The 20976-nt window shown below is 38.6% G+C and overlaps 1 protein-coding gene across 7 annotated transcripts in view; it reads left to right on the top strand.

Annotated features, from left to right (window-relative positions):
• Window positions 1-20976, top strand: part of LOC115223421 — a 182021-nt gene that overhangs the window by 31795 nt on the left and 129250 nt on the right. For 6 of the 7 annotated variants that reach the window (XR_005003733.1, XR_005003734.1, XR_005003732.1 and 3 more), the window contains exon 2: window positions 20778-20879. The exons of the other annotated variant lie outside the window; for it this stretch is intronic. Coding sequence is in view for 2 of the 6 variants with exons in the window: in XM_036513072.1 (XP_036368965.1) it covers window positions 20778-20879 (102 nt within the window). In the remaining 4 variants the exon portion in view is untranslated. The remainder of the gene's footprint in view (window positions 1-20777; window positions 20880-20976) is intronic. 7 annotated transcript variants of the gene reach the window in all.

The following is a 20976-nucleotide window of genomic DNA, read 5'->3' as shown; positions in this document are numbered from 1 at the left end:
ACACATACATACTGTGAAAATCATAAGGATAGAAAATTTAGAGAAAATTTGTGACATCAACTAAATATCTACACTAGCGCACGCTGTGTGTGTGAGTGTGTTTCTGTGTGTATGTGTACGTGTGTGTAAACGCAGAAAATGTGATTGGTACTTTTAATCTTTGAATAACATATGCGCGTTTCTGTAAGTCGATTGTGTCTATTACATAAGCCGATGGAGTAGCTTCTCCGAAGAGGAAACGCGTGCGTTATATCAAGTTTAAAATTACTAGTTAGGTTGTTTTCTTTGCAATTCGAACTTTCAGCGTTGGTCTGTCGAGGGATCTGATGATTGTTGTCAAATCATAGAAAATAGAGTTGTGTCAAACTGTTTAACGATCACAAACCTTTTTGTAACTACTCGTTCCTTTCAGCAGACTTATAAATTTTCCGCATACATACACAGTCCGACCACTTTATAATCTTTTTACTAGAAACTGGTAGTCCCAGGCTGGTTCATTCATAATTTTGACAATTTAAAAAAAAAATCGGCCAGTTATTAGAAATGAACCTTGAATTAAGAAAGGATGACTTTTGTCTTATTGCCAACGCATTACTTCATAGTGTAGGCTCACTTAACTACGCCAAGTTTTCCACTCACTTTTATACAATTTATTGAAGCGCAGACCCTCCTTCTTCAAGATGTTGATGGAGGTTTGGTCTAAGAAGAAAATTTCTACCCTTAGACCTTTCAGCTACATCTTTTACACTTCTTCACATTAGGCGACAGGCAGAAAAAGACTGGAGATAACTTCTTTTTGATATAAACCCACCAATTAGCAAAGGCACGGATACTGGGCAAATGCGTGTAAGGTGGTTTTGTCGTCCTGCTTGAGTCTCAGACGAGTTCAGTTGCTGGCGGTTTCAACAGAGCCATAAATGTAGAACATGACCTAAAGCCCTACTCTCTGGTCTGTGGTCATATCAAGTTCGAGAACTTTTTGAAATTATCCTGTTCGTAATCTCTAATCAGAAAGGCCTCCAGAAAACAAATTAGCCCCCTCTCTGACCGTTCGATTAGTTAGAAATATCTGGCAAATGACATTATGTCTATATCTAAGACGGGTTGATCACAGCTTGAAAGCTCTTGGTTGTAGGTTTGCTAGTTTAAGTGATTTGGTGGGTAAACAATACGAACATACGTGGTTATCATCGTCGTTGTCGTCGTACATAGATACTTACGTAATGGCTACCCGTCTGTCTATGGATTAAAATTTGGCTCTTTCTCTTTTGAAGGGAAATTAAAAACAAAACAAAAATCATTAAATCCTGCATGTATATGTGACCGAAATATAGATTGTGTCACATTTCTGTAGAATTCATTGCGCATAAAATCAGCAGCTGCCCCGAAATGTTATTAAGGTTATACATTCCTATGTGGCATGATGTTCTTGCTAAAACAATATACAATACCATCTGTAGAGAGGTTTACCGTGGGATAGATAAATAAATAAATAATTTTTTTTAAAAATGAATATTGGTGTAACGTTCCCATCAAAACATCCTCCAAATGCAAACACAACGGGCCTGAAATACTTGTCTGGGACAGAAAAGAAAAATATCTTGCACTGTTGTGGAGGTCAGCCTTGGAAGTCGCGACTGTTTCATTAAGGAATTGTTAGTAACGAGAGCAGTTTAAAAGAACTTTCGTTGGAAGCCTATTTTGTATTTCTCTTGGTTATAAATTCATAAATATATTAGTAATAATTTTTATTTTTGAAATTCTGAAGTGAAGTAAAATACTATCAAACATTGTAATTCAATCTGAAATTAGATTAGGAAAAAAAAAAAAAAAAAAGAGAAGCAAGTCTTTTCTAAAGTTTAGCGAGTAACTTGATACAACTATTTCTTTCTAAACTTGAAATATATATGTGATTCTATTTTTTTTTATGGAACGGTGGATCTTGAAACAAATAAAGCTATAAATATTATAGCTTTATAGCTTTATGTAAATATTATGTTGAAAACCTTTTTGTGGGACTCGACCCCTCGTCTTCTGTAAACATGACAGCCGTTCTACCATTGTACCAAAACAATCTTTTGAAGTTCTCGATCCATTTTAGACTCTGTGTGTGTGTGTATGAATGAATGAGATAAAATAGACAGAGGGAGGAAAGAAATTCAATGAGATTTGTTAGTTAATCGCAGACTTTATTGTACACTTCAGAAACAACTAGGGTGTTTTGTCAGACAACGTTTATACTGAAGGCTCTCGCCCATTTCTCTACACATACATCCCGCCATAGTTCTTTAATTTATATGATGAATTCAAAGAGTTAAATAAAAGAAGGAAGAGCATATCTACTAGAAAAGGAAAAAGCACTTAGTAGCAGTTGTGCAAATTGCGACAGTAAGTAGATAGGGAAAATAACTATGATTTCTCTTAAATTTAGAATGTGACTACGTAATTGTTTGAATTTCAATGTTGGAAGTTAGTTTCTTCACTTAGAGACTATTCAGAACTAATTATTAGCAAAGAAGCTACATTCTTCAGTAACTGTAATTTCTACTATTTGTGATTTCCTAAACTACGTCTTTTATTATTGTCTAGTGCATATATATATATATATGAAATCCGTTCTGTCTCTCTGTGTATGTGTCTTCTAAGATCTCTGGCATCCTCCATCCGATTACACTCAAATTTGATATGGAGATACCGACGCCATCTGGGCGTGTATAAGTCTTGAAAAAATTACAAAAATCGATTCCAGATGAGAATGCGATCGATAAAGCCGGTGTGTTCTCCCAGTCAACAGCCTTATCATTACTGGTACTTTAAACTCTTCGGTTCCATATTTGTGTGAATAAAATCGTTTTTCTTTGGAATAGAAAAAAAGTCTATCTTTATTTCTTCTTTTGCTGGTGTCTCAAATTTAGGTTAAATCAGTGTTTCTCAAAGAGGAGGCCTATGGGACAGTCGAACAAGTTGTTTTGAGAAAATTTGGTTTAAATGTTTGACAACTCAGCTCTGTCCATTGGACGGGGGGCCTTTTGCTCATATATATATACATATATATAAAAGTTAGTAACCTTAACCCTTTGCCTGTCCCGAGTATCACATGACATATTTCCTCAGCGTCCATGCATCATATGTGGTTACACATCCACAATTTTTTTTTCAGTTACTTGAGTAATTTTGGGACTAAAAGAAAACTTCATGTTACACAGAATGTATGAAACAAGGGCCAACCAAAAGCTTGGCCGTTTAGGAAAAACATATGAAAATGCTTTGAACAAGCAAAAGGGTTAAGTTTGTAGTCCAAATGTAGAGGTGGGGGAATAAAAAAAGCTGAGCACATAAAGCGGATTCTGTAAATTAGATAAGTTGAATAATGAAAAAATATAATAATACTCTTTGTCATTAATGTTATCAAATTGGTGTTGGAATTCCAAAGAAGTAGAAAATTATAGTTATTAAACGAATGTAAAGCAACAGTCTATAAGTAAACCTGCATTTGGTCGTATGATTTGCTAGATATATGTCAGTCTTTCTTTTCTTTTTAAATCATTCCAAGCAACCTTTTAATATAGGATAAACCATACTAAATAATATAGTTTGATTTAAACTGCCTTTAACAATTAACTAAATGGTTACATTTATATGACCAGAACTAACTTGGATCTGAAGAAAACCCTTCTTTAGGTGGGTGGTACAAACTTTCGATTTTAAACTCTTGCTTTCTAAGGCTGTGTCAACGAAAAGCTTCTTTAGTCTAAACTGAAATATTTCGTACGAAGAAGTTTCCATCATAACTGGCTGGACATATAACGATGTTGTTGGCCTCCATGAATATCACTTAGGGATGATAATTGTATAAAAAAAAATTTTTTTAATGGTGGGGTGGTGAAAAAGGTTCTATACGATTAACATAAACAAAAGCATAGCATATTTTGGGTAATAAACTTAATTGATCAACAGGTTTAACACAACCATCTGCCCCTTGGATGTCGTTGGCAGAATTAGTTACAATTATTCGGGTCAGAATTCCGTTACTGATGAATTATAACCCCCACCCTCGGAAAGCTCTTTAAAAAAGTCGTGGGTGCTAATTTATTTTCATTGACTAAAACCATTAAATTAAAATACCACCCGACACATGCACATACATACACGCATGTACACATGCTCTCATGCAATCATTCATTCACTCAATAAGAGTGTATTTAATCAGCTTCGCTAGGAAAATTTGTTTCACGATCTTTGCTGATTGATTTGTGAAATGAAAGAGAATGGTTTGCAATCTATAGATTACGTTCTGCTATTTCCTTTATCGATATAGAAAAAGTAGCTTTCTTTCAGATTGTTTTTTACTTTTGAAACTTATTTCTAAACTGTGCCGTAGCTAGAGTGTGCCACCAGAGTAGCCCTCAAGTCTTCTCTTCCCCTGCCCTTACCTGACAAACTTATTTCTAGACTGTGTCATAGCTAGAGTGTGCCGCCTGAGTAGCCCTCGAGTTTTCTCTTCCCCTGCCCTCACCTGACAAACAATTTATACAAATTTATACAGTAGATCGCAAAATACCCACCCGATCAAAAGCAGCGTCAAAGACAGACCGTTCCCTGCGCCGCTTTGTAGCTACGCTACTGTCTCCAAGGAAGTTTTGGAAAAGAATATAAAATCGTTTGCAGTGAGCCTTTTTTTACTTTTATTCTTTAAGTATATTTTCAGAATTCTTGTGTAGCGTTCGGTGCCTGTTGTTGAGTTTAGGCACGTTTTATCTAGAGCAGACATCAAAAATTTCTTTTATAGCTATGCAAATGATAACATTCCTATGCAAAGGTACAGTAAACAGAGTTAAACATTTCTGTGGCTCGTCTATTGGAATGTGAACCAACCCAGTATAATAGTAAACGCACTTCAATATTTCATTCATTTTTTTTTTTTCTAATTATCTTTTGCAACTTTTTCGACTGCAACTGAATTATTTCAAATGGCGCTTCATGTTTAGTAAATTCATAAACCGAAGCTGCTGCTTTTCGAGATTCTGTAGAACATATTAAAGTTTGTTTATATTTTCATGCTATCCAAGTGACCTTTACCACACACTCTTTATCGTGGGAACATTCTCTAAATGGCATTCCAAATATTTTTCTCTTCTTCTTTTCTTTGTCAAGTGATTGCTATTCCCCTTCCACCTCAAATGTCTCAAAAACTCCACCCCGGGTCCTCGAAGTAATGCCTCCCATAACCTAGTTTTGTTCTTGGACATCTACTACTATAGTCTAATTTTAATCCAGACTGTCTCTTTTACCCCGGACCTTAATAATAATAATAATAATACTTTCTACTATAGGCACAAGGCTTGAGATTTTGGGGAGGGGGCTAGTTGATTTCATCGACCCAATACTCCACTGGTACTTATTTCATCGGTCCCGAAAGGATAAAAGGCAAAGTCGACCTTGGCGGATATTTGAACTCAGAACGTAGCGGCAGACGAAATACCTATTTCTTTACTACCCACAAGGGGCTAAACACAGAGGGAACAAACAGGGACAGACACACGGATTAAGTCGATTATGTCGATCCCAGTGCGTAACTAGTACTTATTTAATCGACCCCGAAAGGATGAAAGGCAAAGTCGACCTCGGCGTAATTTGAACTCAGAACGTAGCGACAGGCAAAATACTGCTAAGCATTTTTGCTCGACGTATTAGCGGTTCTGCCAGCTCGCCAGTCACAGTTGTATAACCAATCATTTTCTTTTCTTTTTCATAAGTTTGCTCAATCAGGATTGACCTGGGGTTAAATAATAACTAGCTTTGGTCACACAGCTACGATCTCCACCACTATTTTGTCCTTTCAATCTTCATTAACAACCGTCACTTTATGCAAACCGCTTCACTCCAACGCGAAAGCGCGCACACAAACATGCATACATACATACATACATATATATATATATATATATATATATATATATATATATATATATATATATATATATATATAGATAGATAGATATTATTATTTACCATTTTTATTATAGATAGATTGACAGATAGATATTGTCGCTCAGCGAGCTAGAAACGGCAGCTAAATCGCCCTCGTTTACCAACAAGCTTGTAGTATCGTTAACAAGCGGGACAAAAACAAAGTTTAGCGGGAATTTCTTCCGGCTCTTTCGAGTTCAAATTCCGCTCTGGTCGACTTCAACTTTCATTCTTTTCGGGGTTGATAAAATAAATTCTAGTCAAATACTAGGGTCGGTGTAATCGACAAGCCTCTTCCCTCAAAATTTTAGCCCCCTGTGCTTATTGTAGAAAGAGGTAGGTAATATTACAAATATGTTTCACGTCCCATTCATGTTTGCTTCTTTCTCTCCTTCCTTTAATACTTCCCTCATCCCTCTCCTCTCATACTCTACTACGTTGCCTGAATGAAATCTGGATTCCCTCTTAATAGTTTATGCAGCAGCTGCAGTAATCCTTTTTTTTTTTGTTTTATTTTATTTATTTATTGCGCTTTTTTTCTAATCAACATCAGTTGTCTGCAACGCGATGAGCGACGGGTTTTTATTATCATTATTTATTTCAGGAGTTTTTTGGGGTTTTTTTTTTTTATAAGCGAACAACATAATACTCCCGCGTGATGGAAGATGTGTGTTTGTGTGTGTGTGTGTGTGTGTCGTTTACCGTTTACTTGTTTCAGTCATTTGACTGTGGCCATGTTGTGGCACTGCTTTAAAGGGTTTTAAGACCCCCAACACTTTTTTTAACCAAGTCCTTATTCGATCAGTCTCTTTTGCTAAACCGCTAAGTTACATTGATGTAAACGCACCAACACCGGTTGTCAAGCGGTGGTGGTGGGGACAAACACACACACACACATGTATATATAAATACATGTATATATATATATATATATATATATATATATATACGACGGGATTCTTTCAGTTTCCGCCTAGGAAATCCACTCACAAGGTTTTAGCCGGCTCGAAGCTTTAGTGGAAGACACTTACCCAAAATGCCATGCAGTGAGATTGAACTCAGAACCATGTGGTTGAGAAGCAAGCTTCTTACCACACAGCCACGCCTGCATATGTATGTATGTGTGTGTGTGTGTGTGTGTGTGTGTATATATATATATTACGGCCATTTAATTTACATTGTAATTAATTACTACGTGGACGACTGATAGCCGATTCCAAAAAGGGGCTTACTGTGGTCGCCACACGGTTTTCTGATTCATATATTATTGTACTCTTTAGCTATTTAGTCTGATTTCGCCACCAAGCCCCTCAGCATTCACTGGACCACCGCTTATATTTTATACAGCGATAATAAGTATATATGTAGTGCTTTTAATACGCAGGATCAGACTATCGAACAGTTAAAGATAAGTGCGTATAGACCAGTTGTTTTCAGCCGGGGTCCATATGCCCCCTGATGGTCCAAATAAGATTTTTGGGGGTCCATGCAACAAAATAGTAAATTGTGAATCCACAATAGTTTTTTGAGGGCCCTGAAAAATTTTTGCTTTAAATATATGTATTGGTATGTATTGCAAGAAACAGCTAGGTTTCTTTGTCAAACATTTTACATAGTTCAACCTACACAAGTTAATGTGTGAAAAACAAAATAGGAATTTTGGAAGAAATATCTATAAAACTAGTTTTAAAACATTGAATAGTTAGGGGGGGGGGTCCACCAGAATAATGGATATGGAAGCACTCCGTCGGTTACGACGATGAGGGTTCCGGTTGATCTGAATCAACGGAACAGCCTGCTCGTGAAATTAACGTGTAAGTGGCTGAGCACTCCACAGACACGTGTACCCTTAACGTAGTTCTCGGGGATATTCAGCGTGACACAGAGAGTGACAAGGCCGGCCCCTTGAAATACAGGTACAACAGAAACAGGAAGTAAGAGTGAGAGAAAGTTGTGGTGAAAGAGTACAGCAGGGATCACCACCATCCCCTGCCGGAGCCTCGTGGAGCTTTTAGGTGTTTTCGCTCAATAAACACTCACAACGCCCGGTCTGGGAATCGAAACCGCGATCCTATGACCGCGAGTCCGCTGCCCTAACCACTGGGCCATTGCGCCTCCACGCACCAGAATAAAATAGTAATCAAAGGGGTCCGGAGATGAAAAAAAAAAATGCTTGAGAATCCCCTGGTGTAGTCTTATAAAAGTGTTTTTACCTGAATATTTTTGTGTGGCCCACTATAGCTAGACCATAGAAACCCCTTTCAGTTACTACAATTTATTTCACACTTCCATTCCATCACTACCTTATTCTTCCTTCTCTCTCCCCCATCTTCCCGCCCTCCCCCATCTCTCTCTTCAGTCTGTCCTGTGTAGTTTCTCCCTTCGTCTCTTTTCTTCCTCTTTCATCCATCCATAGCCCCATCCTTTCTCCCCCTCTATCTTTCCGAGTCCTGCGCTTGCACTTACCATACAGCTCAATCGTTTTCTTATCACTCTACAAAATAACTACTGTTGGTTTGTTGCTTTTATTGTTTGTTGTTCTTTAGCACCGTGCTAAGCTATCTCTCTTCAACCAGACCTTATGATCAAAGGCAACATTCCTGCCCCTGCCTTGACTATCGCATTTTAATATACACGCACACACACACACACACACACATAGAGAGAGACGCGTGTGTGTGTATTTATGCATTTTCTAAGAGGTTGAACGGCTGCGAAGGGCTAGCTTTTCCTTGTTGGAATCGTATACATACCACCGCAGTATAAATGTACACGTAATGTGAGTACTATTTTTTTGCGTTCGTTGCAGTTTTTATCTCGACATATTTATGCTCGTTCTATTTACCGAAGATTACGTACTTTATATATATATAAATTTGAAGAAATCGTAAGAAATTTGAAAAGCTAAACGCGAAACCGGTCTTTCTTCTAAATTATGTCATTGTAAGAAAAAAATTTTTAATATTCTTCAGGCATATTGACGCAAATATATATATTTTTTAACCTTTAAGCCTTCTGTAGTTTTTTCACTTTTTACTATTTTCTATATTTCTTATCTCTCTCTCTCTCTCTCTCTCTCTCTCTGTATATATATATATATATATATATATATATATTATATAATCCGTTCTGTCAGTCTGTCGGTGTCTTCCAGGATCTCGGGCATCCTCCATCCGATTGCGCTCAAATTTGATATGTTGATACCGACGTTATGTATAAGTCTTGAAAAAAATTACCAAAATCGATTCCAGGTGAGAATGCGATCGATAAAGCCGTGGGAAATCGTTTATCTTTGGAATCGAAAGAAAGGCTATCTTTATTTGTTCTTTTGCTGGTTTCTCGAATTTAGGTTAAATCAGTGTTTCTCAAAGGGGAGGCCAATGGAACGGTCGGACAAGTTGTTTTGAGAATATTTGGTTTAAATGTTTGACAACTCAGCACCGTCCATTGGACGGGGGCCGTTTTGCTCGTATATATATATATATACATAGTCAAAGCGGGTGGCATATAGACAAAGTAGCGTTCAGATCGTGTAGCATAGAGGCATAGAGATAGACTAGAGGTCACAGTGAGTGGTATATAGGTAGACTAGCGACCAAAGCGAGTGTTATTTAAACAGACAAGTAGTCTGTTTTGTTTTTTTTCGTTTGGTGAGAGGAAATTACCCATTACACAATTTTAAGTGGACCCCGAGTCGGTTTTTCCCGGCGAGTACTCCAGTTGTTCAATTGACGGAAACTCCCCTACTTAGTGTGTCACATAGTATGTAGCTGAGTGTTTCACTGACAATCGTTTGCCTTACTGCGATCGTCATGCAGGCTGAGCGTAACTGCTTGTGTCAAGACTTGTCCCTGTGAATTAGATACAATCTATCTGATGGGTTTCCGTGCAATCCCCATCGCAACGTCTGGATCAACTTGAGGCTTATACGGTTGTGGAAAAGACACTTAACCAAGGTGACGCTTCGAATTCTAATGATTACTAAGCAAATATTTGACAATGCTTGCACGGCACGGAACAATTATCTGACCGTTATTTTGTTTCCCTTTTTTAGAAAATAAAAAAAATAATCAACCTCAAGTTCACATTTCCTGTCATATCGCGTTTTAACGGTGATCTGTGATCAACGTTTCGTGATTAAAACCTTTCTAAGCAATATATACGTCTACAAAACATAGTGTGTGTGTGTGCACGCGCACAGTATCTCGGAATTTGACATCTAAATTCTTCCAGGTGAGATTATATGTATTTTCTTAATGGTGTATTATTAACCTTTTGAAAGAAGAAAGCAGATATATCCGCTCAAAATTTTATTACCCTCAACTGCAGAAAGTGGTTTTTACCTAAGGGCTCTGGAGAATAAAAAAAAAAGAAAGAACACTGAAAAGAAAGCTCTCCTTATGCTGCAAGAAGTGGAGACACTCGGGAAACTTCTTACAAAAAAAAAAAAAAATTCAGATTTTTTTTCTTTTTCCTCCATATTTCATCATATATCATCTCTTACAAAGCAAAATTCAAATACTTATAGTGTTGTATATGAAAACCGTATCTAGAATGTTCTGCAAAAACAGAAAATATATCAATTTCATTTGATGGTGGCTAATCGACATCGTTATGGGGATGCTCATGGAATTTGATTATACAATCAAAGGTTTAAGACGTATAACGCTAGTAATACATACAAACATACTGAGTGCATTACACACCTACACGCACATGCACACAAGTATTTGTCCACATACATATGGTGTTCTAACACCAATTTTCCTTCTATAATCTGAATAAATTCAGTTAATGCCCTTCAGAATCGTTAGCACGCTGGGCAAAATGCTTAGCATTTCGGCCGACTTTACGTTCCGAGTTCAAATGACGCCAAGGTCGACTTTACATTTCATTCTTTCGCGGTCGATAAAACAAATACCAGTTGTACACTGGGGTCAATGTAATCGACTTAGCCCCTCCCTCGAAGTTGTTGGTCTTGTGCCAAAATTTGAAACCAATATTTTTATAGACGCTCTGCATCACGTGGTCGCAACACTGGGCAGGTGTCCTTTGTTATAGACGCGGGCTGACCAATGCCTTGTGAGTGAATTTGGTTGACAGAAACTGCGTGGAAGCCCATCACCTGTGTGTGTGTGTGTGTAACTGTGTTTGCACTCTGTTGACAACCGGTGTTGGTTTGTTTACGTCCCTGTAAATTAGTGGTTCGGCAAAAGATATCGATGGAATAAGCACCGGTCTTACAAGAAGAAAAAAAAAACGAAAAAAAAAAAAACGTAGTATTCCCTCGACTATCGCGGGTGTTACGTTCCAATCCCCAACCCACGTGATAGCTAAAAATCCGCGAAGTAGCAACAGCACTGTCCTGTATGTTTTTTTTTGTTATTTTTTATAATTTGTACATATTTATTTTATTATAAACGCAAAACAACACTACGGAGGAATCGAGACGTAAGCTTAAATAATAAACCGCGATAAGTGAATCGCGATATGGCGAGGGATTACTGCATTGGGATCGATTTGTTCAACTAAAAGCCTTCATTCAAGGTGATGAATGAAACGAGTAAAAAGCAAAGTGAAACGTGTAAATTCGATTATCCTATTCTAAATGACTCTTAAACGGTGCACTGCTGTTATTTTTTAATATATAATTTAAGGCTTTGGAAAATCCATATTAATCCTTAAGCGTCTCGACAAACGTATTATTTCATGATTTTGTCAAACACAAGTAGACTAAGTATTATTAGTAATACGTGAGAAGCACTAGCTGACATTAAAGCAATTTTAAAAGCTTCCCACTTCGTAGTACGCCAATTAATTATAATTTCCTTACCAATTAATTTCACTTTTTGTATTTTTTGATATGAAGTACGCTTTAATTTTTTTTTTTGATTTGATCTCTAATTTGCTACTACGTAAAAAAAAATAATAATTAAAAGATTTGAGAACTACTGCTCTGCCCTTACCTCTGGGTTTGATCTACGAATCTCCACAAATTTGAATTGAGAACGGCGGGATTTGAACTGAGAACGTAAAGGGGCGCAAGAAAATGCCGCAAAGCACTTTGTCTGATGTGCCAATGATTCTGCCAGCTTCCACAAAAATAATTAATGGACAGATGCAGTCAGTGTGGCCGCGGCAGACAAAGCGGCGAGCTGGCAGACACGTTAGCGCGCCGGGCGAAATGCTTAGCGGTATTTCGTCTGTCGTTACGTTCTGAGTTCAAATTCCGCCGAGTTCAACTTTGCCTTTCATCCTTTCGGGATCGATAAATAAAGTACCAGTTACGCACTGTGGTTGATGTAATCGACTTAATCCCTTTGTCTGTCCTTGTTTGTCCCCTCTGTGTGTAGCCTCTTGTGGGCAGTAAAGAAATATATTAAATAAGTATTCACATAGTCATGCACACACACATACTCTCTCTCACAAGGGAGCCTATATGCAATCGCTAGAGCTAGCAGTAAATTTGCCTTCAATCACACTCTACCATCCTGTAATAAAAGATAATGACACGTACATGCGAAAGCATGGTTGTGTGGTTAAGGAGCTCGTTTTGAAACCACATGGTTTCTGGTTCAATCCCACTGCATGGCACCTTGAGCAAGTGTCTTGCATAGCTCTGACTAATCACTTGTGAATAAATTTTTGGTAGACAGAACCTTAAAGAAGCCTGTCATATATATGTGTGTGTGTGTGTATGTATGTGTGTGTGTATGTGCATGTATGTGTCTGTGTGTGTTTGTGTTTGTCTCCCACCATCGTTGATAACCGGTGATGGTTTCTTTTACGTTCTGTGACTTAGCAGTTCGCAAAAGAGACCGATAGAATAAGTACCAGACTTGAAAAATTAGTACTGGGGTCGATTCGTTCGACTAAACCTTCAAGGCAGTGCCCCCAGTATGGTCGCAGTTCAATGCTGAAACAAATCAAAGACGAAAGATTAGAATTAATGTTGTCCCAGATTCTCCTAAAAAAGACAGGATAACCACGACTGGGAGCATCTTAGATCATAAGTCTGATTTGATCAGTGTTACTTACTTGGGGTCAAACAACAAGGATAAGATTTGAGGATAAAAGTAGAAAAGTCAAGAGAGGAGATATTAATGAGAAGAGCATAGACTAAATTAGCGTATTTAACGACGAGTGATATTTTATACGGCAGTGTGTCATGGGGGGAAAAAAAGAAGTACAGATAGTTTGCCTCTATGTGCTTCCATAGTTTAATGTATACCTGGTATTTCGTTTGTCGAGTTCAATTGTGGGTCAATAGGTCTTCTGCTTGTCTTAGGCTTCTGTCTATCCGTTACGTAACGTTACTTCACATTCTGATACTCTCCCTCCCTCCTTCTCTATCTCTCTCTCCCTCTCTCTCTTTCGCTTTCTCTCTGTGTATGTATGTATGTGTGTGTGTGTGTGAGTGTCTGTCTGCATGTCCATATTATAGTCTAATTCCTCTACAATGTGAGTAGGGTTTTTTCCCGCCCTTCTCTTCTAAACACCCCGCAGCGCAGACTTAACACACATTATTTCTTATACCACTGGGATCCTTTTTTCACTTTCCCCCCTTTTTTTGCGGTTTTTTATTTATTTATTTATTTATTTATTTTAGCCAGTTAAGGAATAAAGAGTAAGGGCGAACTGCAGACCCATTACCTGCAGAAAGGCATTTTTTCACCCACACAGTCAGTTAATCTGGTATTTTGCCACTTAATGGAACATTCATTTCAGCTACCTGCAGCGATTCCCCTGCGGTACCGGCTTTACGTATTGCAATATTCTCAAACACTTTTAAGTATCTTGCCTAGGAGACACGAGTCGCCGATCTCTCGGTTGGTTTTTCTTCCGTAAGCTCTCCCCTCTCGTTCTTCTTTTTACCTTCTACAGTTGACAAGTGAAGAGTCTATCAGCTAATCATTTAAGTGCCAACTTAAGTCTTTGTCTATTTCTAAAATTAGAGGTACTTACAATGATACTATCTGATCGACTATTTTAACCATAGAGTCTGTTAGAAATAACAGCCAAATCTTCACCAGGCATCGTGGCTGTATGGTAAGAAGCTAGCTTCCCAAATACATGGTTCCGGGTTCAGTCCCACTGCGCGAGACCTTGGGTATGTGTCTTCTGTAGTAGCCACTAGCGACCAAAGCCTTATGAGTGGATTTAGTAAACGGAAATTGAAAGAAGCCCGTCGTATATATGTATATATCTATGTGGATATGCCTTTGTGTCTGTCTCCACCACCACAACAACAACAACACGACCGCTCGACAACCGATGCTGGTGTGTTTATGTCCCCGTAACTTATCGGTTCGGCAAATTAGATCGATAGAATAAGTTTCAGGCTTTAAAATGCGTAAGTCATGTGGTCGATTCGTTCGACCAAAATTCTTCAAGGCGGTGCCCCAGCATGACCAAAGTCTGAAACAAATAAAAGATAAGATAAATCGCATTTTACACTCTTAAAAAAAGAAAGGATGGATGGATCTTGTTAAATTTGTTCCAAAGACTCGAAGAATTTCAACAGGTAGTTTCGGAGTAGTTTTGTGTGCTGACGACGAAAATCGCATCAACGTTTTTTTTTTCGTCTTGAAATCAATAGCAAAACAGCAACAAGTATTTAAAATCATGTAATTGTAACCAATCGAATCCTCCGATTGCCGAACATACCAGAAACCGTGATTCTTAGTCCTCAGGAGAACAGCACATACAACGTAGACGATGATGTCTTGATATCTGATGATAGGCGCAACCTACGCATAAACGAAACTTTGTCATATGGAGCTTAGTCAAACTGTTATCATTATTATTATTATTATTATTATTATTGCGTGCGTGTGTGTATGGCTCCCATCAAATGTGTTGAGTACCACTTTCTTTCGTTTGTCCACTCAGTCGCACTCGTCACGACTGGAAACGTCTTTTGTAACCGATTTGTTTGACGCTGAACTATTATTGTACAACAAATAAAGACCAAATGAACGAGCAAACACACACACACACACACACACACACACACATATATATATATATATATATATATACTCACACACACACACATATGTATATATATATATATATATATATATATATATATATATATATATATATATATATATACTCACACACATAGTGTGTCGTTTGCCAGTTGGAGGAGGTGTCTTCCTGAGGTTAAGAACAACAGTAACATCGTCCTCTAAGGGACCGCCACATTTAGTTAGCAAATATTTTACGATACATACATACATACATACATATATATATATATATATATATATATATATACATTCTCTCTCTCTCACTCACACACACACACTTGCAATAATAGAATAACAGAAATGCGTCACGATGAGAGGGCTTAAAAGATCAGTAGATACGGTATGCATGTATGTATACATGACACGCCTAAATTTCCCCAAACATAAATGACATTGCAGTAAGCCAGCTTTCTCCACCCTATCACGCAATCAGCACATTAATATTCACTCATTCTTTCACTCACTCACTCACTCACTCACTCACTCACTTGCACTCCAACACGGCTAACCACGTTCGGAAGCTATTATAAACTCGCACGCAAAGTCTATTTATATTGCATTCCCCTTCTTTACGATGTTGCTGATGATAGCATGGCTAGACGTCACTCGCTAGCGACCATAGCTTGGTAGCATGTGCCACGCTTGTTTTGAGTACCTATGTAGACAACGGCAGGCACCGTCTCAAACCCTTCACGGTTTGACTAAATGGCATATGATAATGGCAGCTGGATAGAAGGAAAGCTGTATCAACAAAGGGCAAGCATTCGTTTACAACTGACTAGGAGGTGACAACGTGAAATGGAGTACTTGATCAACAGCAGAATGCGCTGCCTGGTCTTGGGAAAGAACCCGTGACCTTATGATCAGGAGTCAGACATCCTAAAGACTATTTCTTTATTATCCACAAGGGGCTAAACACAAAGGGGACAAACAAGGACAGACATAGGTATTAAGTCGATTACATCGACCCCAGTGCGTAACTGGTACTTAATTTATCGACCCCGAAAGGATGAAAGGCAAAGTCGACCTCGGCAGAATTTGAACTCAGAACGTAACGGCAGACGAAATACGGCTAAGCATTTCGCCCGGCGTGCTAACGTTTCTGCCAGCTCGCCTCGCACTTACAAGATGTTATTAATACATTGTATTTATTCTGTCAACGATGGAGTCTGTACTTGGTCGCTCGGCTTCAAGAAACAACAGTAAGAATCACTCATACCCCCCCCCCCCCCCCCACACACTCTTCTCTCTCTCTCTCTCTCTCTCTCTCTCTCTCTCTCCCGTCTCAATAAAGGACATGTTGTAGCTCTGAATATCACTTGAAAGGCTTAAGGGAGCTGGGTTCTCGATCGCAAGTTCATGGCTTCAGTTCCTAAACTGGATGACCTTTGAGCAAGACCTTACTCACTGCTTCATTTCTGGTTGGCCCAGTCTACTCAGCTGTAAATAAGTATCGACACAATTCCAGGTGTAACGGTCACATTCTCGATGTTTTGCTGACCTAAGGGTGGGAAGACCAAGTGTGCATCTATGCCTGCTTGCAACTGCATAGTCACCTAAAACAATTAGCGTAAGCATGGTACATTTAACCAGATCATACCTTATCCCAAGAGACGATTAAGATATGCATATAACGAAAACGAGCAAAGAGAAATAACTCGAAGTGGCCTGTGGCCTGTATTTGAATAGCACAAATACAGGTATATCAAATACAGGTATATCAAATACAGGTATATCAAATAGCATACAAAATAACACAACCTCTAAAGGCGGATATAATTTTAATAATTCAAGAATTTTTGTTGTATGTTATCTGATCGTCTCAGTATCTCCCTCCCTCACTCTCTCTCCCCTCCCTCCCTCCCTCCCTCATCTATCCCTCCCTCCCTCTCTCCCTCTCTCCCTCCCTCCATATATATAATATATATATATATATATATATATATATGCGACTTCTGCAGCACCAGAAGTCACTTATATTTTAGCCAGGGCATGCCATTTTAAAACTATAAGGTATTTCTTTCTGTCTATCTATCATCTATCTATCTATCTATCTATATACATGTATGCATACATACATATACTCATGCATACATGTATACATACAAGCATATATGCATGGACGCTTACATACACACACACACACACACAAACACAAACATACGTTTATGTATTTGTTTTGCTAGATTCTTGATGTGAAAACGCGTATTGAAAAGCAGATATCGTTATACTTAGGGATGGTCTTTTTATTATATTAATTTTTTTTTTGCCAATTAAACACACGCACTATTTATTTGCTCTTCACTCTACTTTCTATTCATATTACTTTTAGTTTGTTGTATTATATTATATTATTTGTAGGCGTGGGAGTGGTCGTGTGGTAAGTAGCTAGCTTACGAACCACATAGTTCAGTGTTCAGTCTCACTGCGTGGCACCTTGGGCAAGTGTCTTCTACTATAGCCTTGGGCCCACCAAAGCCTCGTGAGTGGATTTGGTAGACGGAAACGGAAAGAAGCCCGTCATAATATATATATATATATATATATATATATATAGTGTGTGTGTGTGTGTGTACGTACGTTTGGGAGAGTGTGTGTATACGTTTGTGTGTCTGTTTTTGTCTCCCCAACAACGCTTGACTTAGCGGTTCGGCAAAAGATGCCGATAAAATAAGTACTAGGCTTACAAAGAATAAGTCCCGGGGTCGATTTGCTCGACTAAAGGCGGTGCTCCAGCATGGCCACAGTCAAAATGACTGAAACAAGTTAAAGAGTAAAAAGAGTATAGCTGAAGTAGAGTAGAAATGTATATAGGCGCAGGAGTGGCTGTGTGGTAAGTAGCTTGCTTACCAACCACATGGTTCCAGGTTCAGTCCCACTGCGTGGCACCTGGGGCAAGTGTCTTCTGCTATAGCCTCGGGCCGACCAATGCCTTGTGAGTGGATTTGGTAGACGGAAACTGAAAGAAGCCTGTCGTATATATGTATATATATATATGTATTTGTGTATATGTTTGTGTGTCTGTGTTTGTCCCCCTAGCATTGCTTGACAACCGATTGCTGGTGTTTACGTCCCCGTTACTAGCGGTTGGCAAAAGAGACCGATAGAATAAGTACTGGGCTTACAAAAGAATAAGTCCCGGGGTCGATTTTCTCGACTAAAGGCGGTGCTCCAGCATGGCCGCAGTCAAATGACTGAAACAAGTAAAAGAGAGTAAAGAGAGTATACGGTTTTAATAACAATCTCTCGTAATTAGGAAAGATTTATTAATAAAAGTGGGTTTTGTCATTTGCTTTCTTCATTTACATATCCGAAATATGATTTGCGTACCCCTAGTATTTCATTGCTGAAACACCGATATATAGTTTACACAAAAAAAATTCCTGTCTTAAATTTCGCCTTACAAGACTTAGGTTCATCTTAGATGAAAAGACTTTTATCCACATCGAATAGAATTATTTCACAAAAGTCTGTTGTCTGTCTGAATGTGTATGTTTATATAATAAACCACCCGAAGGTATGTTTACGCGGATGTCTGCATGTAGTGCGTGCGTGCGTGCGTGCGTATGTGGTGGTGGTGGTGGTGATAGTCTGGAAGGGTTCGCTTTAGAAGCTGGATTCATTCAGGTTTGTTTTGTAATTCTTATTGAACAAAAGCAGTGGGTGTGGTTTTGGATATGGGTAAAGAAGTAAGGTAGAGAAAAAATACCCAATTGGAATGCATTATGAGCAAATAAGATGCAGCAGCAGTGTTTCTCATGTTAGCGGTGATGGGGGGTTTCATGGGGTGTGGCTGGCTGTTCGACTGAGGATGACAGGAAGGAGGCTCAGTAAATATGAAAACATTGCTTTTAATATCGCTCTGTCTCTTTCCATTTTCCCTTCCCTCTTCCGCCACCACTGTAGCAATATACATACACACTTTCTCTTTACGTTCCCCTCTCTAGCTTACTATATTTTTCCTCTTTCTCTTTACGTTCCCCTCTCTAGCTTACTATATTTTTCTCTTTCTCTTTTACGTTTCCCTCTCTAGACTTACTATATAGTTACTATTTCTCTCTACTTTTCCCCTCTCTAGCTTACTATATTTTCCTCTTTCTCTTTACGTTCCCCTCTCTAGCTTACTATATTTTCCCTCTTTCTCTTTACGTTCCCCTCTCTAGCTTACTATATTTTTCCTCTTTCTCTTCCTCCTTTCTCATTCTTCCTTTTCTTTTATCGCTCTCTTCTTCTTCCTTTATTGTTTAGCTTTTCACTTTGTGTGTTTTTTATGTGTGATGTATGTATCTATTTTATTCTTTTGCCTCAGTAATTTGACTGCGGCCATACTGGAGGACCGCCCCTAAGGGATTTTTGGCATAGTTTCGGTTGTAGTAGCACAGATTTCCGTCGATTTCCGTAAAAAACTTTTATTTTTTTTACATAAGTAATGGAGCGAAAGAGACTAAGAGGAAGAGGATTTTATGACGAGAAGGTTTCTCTTTGAAGTCGGCCTGTGTGGTGTTTGATGGGGTGTGGGAGACAGACAGTATGTGTGTAGTGAAGTGCTTCTGTTAGTGTGTGCGAAGAGAAAGAGAGAGATAGATAACTTTTTTACTCGGTGTATGTGGTATATGTATGTCTGCATGTATGTGTGTGGTGTATGTATCTAGTATGTGTGTGTTTCAAGAAAACCTTCTCGTCATAAAATCGCTTCCTCTTAGTCTCTTTCGCTCTCATTACTTATGTAAAAAAATAAAAGTTTTTTACGGAAATCGACGGAAATCTGTGCTACGACATGCGAAACTTCGCCGGATTTTTTTTAGTCGAAGAAATCAACCCCAGGACTTAATCTTTCTAAGCCTCGTATTTATTCTGTCGTTCACTTTCGCCGAACAGCTAAGTTACGGGGATGTAAACACACCATCGGTTGTCAAGCGATGGTGGGCGGAGGACAAACACACACACACATATACACACAAAACACACACTTAAATATATACATGTGTATATACGACGGGCTTCTTTCAGTTTCCGTCTACCAAATCCACTCACGAGGCTTTGGTCGGCCCTAGGCTACAGTAGCAGACACTTGTCCAAAATGCCACGCAGTGGGACTGAACTTGGAACAGTGAGGTTGGGAAGCAAGCTTCTTAACCACACAGCCACGCCTCATTTTACTTGTTTCAGTCTGTGGTACCACCTTGAACAATTTTAGACTGTGGTACCACCTTGAACAATTTTAGACTGTGGTACCACCTTAGACTGTGGTACCACCTTGAACAATTTTAGACTGTGGTACCACCTTAGACTGTGGTACCACCTTGAACAATTTTAGACTGTGGTACCACCTTAGACTGTGGTACCACCTTGAACAATTTTAGTCGAACGAACTCACCCCAGTACTATTTTTTTTTTTTTCGCGAAGCCTGATAGTTATTCTATTGGCCTCTTTTTGTTGAACCGCTAAGTTACGGTCGGGGCAGGTGCGTAAATGCGCCAACACCAGTTGTCAAGCTTGGGAGGAGGATTCGTATGCGCGTGCGTGCGTGCATCCAAGAAGCCCCCACCCCCGACACGACTGGCTTCTTTCAGTTTCCGCCTACCAAATCCACCCACAAGGCTTTGGACAACAATTTCTTGTTATATAATTATATTTTATTATTTTTATTTGTTTAAGTCACGTGACTGCGGACATGCCGAGGGACCGCCTCACGAGCATGGAGACCCAATTCTGACCTCCCCGATTAATTTTTTTTTTTTCTTTTTTTTTTTTTTTTCTTTTTACTGTAGGGACAAAGTCTGAAAACTTGGGGAAAGGGACAAGTCAATTACCTCGTTCATAATGCTCTCCTCACACTTATTTTTTCGACCCCGAAAGGATACCTTAAACAAGTAAAATATCTATCTATCTATCTATCTATCTATCTATCTATCTATCTATTTGCATGTATTTATGTATACTCTTTTACTTGTTTCAGTCATGTGACTG

Source organism: Octopus sinensis, linkage group LG2 (genome assembly GCF_006345805.1).
Source record: "Octopus sinensis linkage group LG2, ASM634580v1, whole genome shotgun sequence".
In the NCBI taxonomy this organism is placed as follows: domain Eukaryota; kingdom Metazoa; phylum Mollusca; class Cephalopoda; order Octopoda; family Octopodidae; genus Octopus; species Octopus sinensis.
Note: the sequence above shows the minus strand (reverse complement) of the source record. Positions and strands in the feature narration are given on the sequence as shown.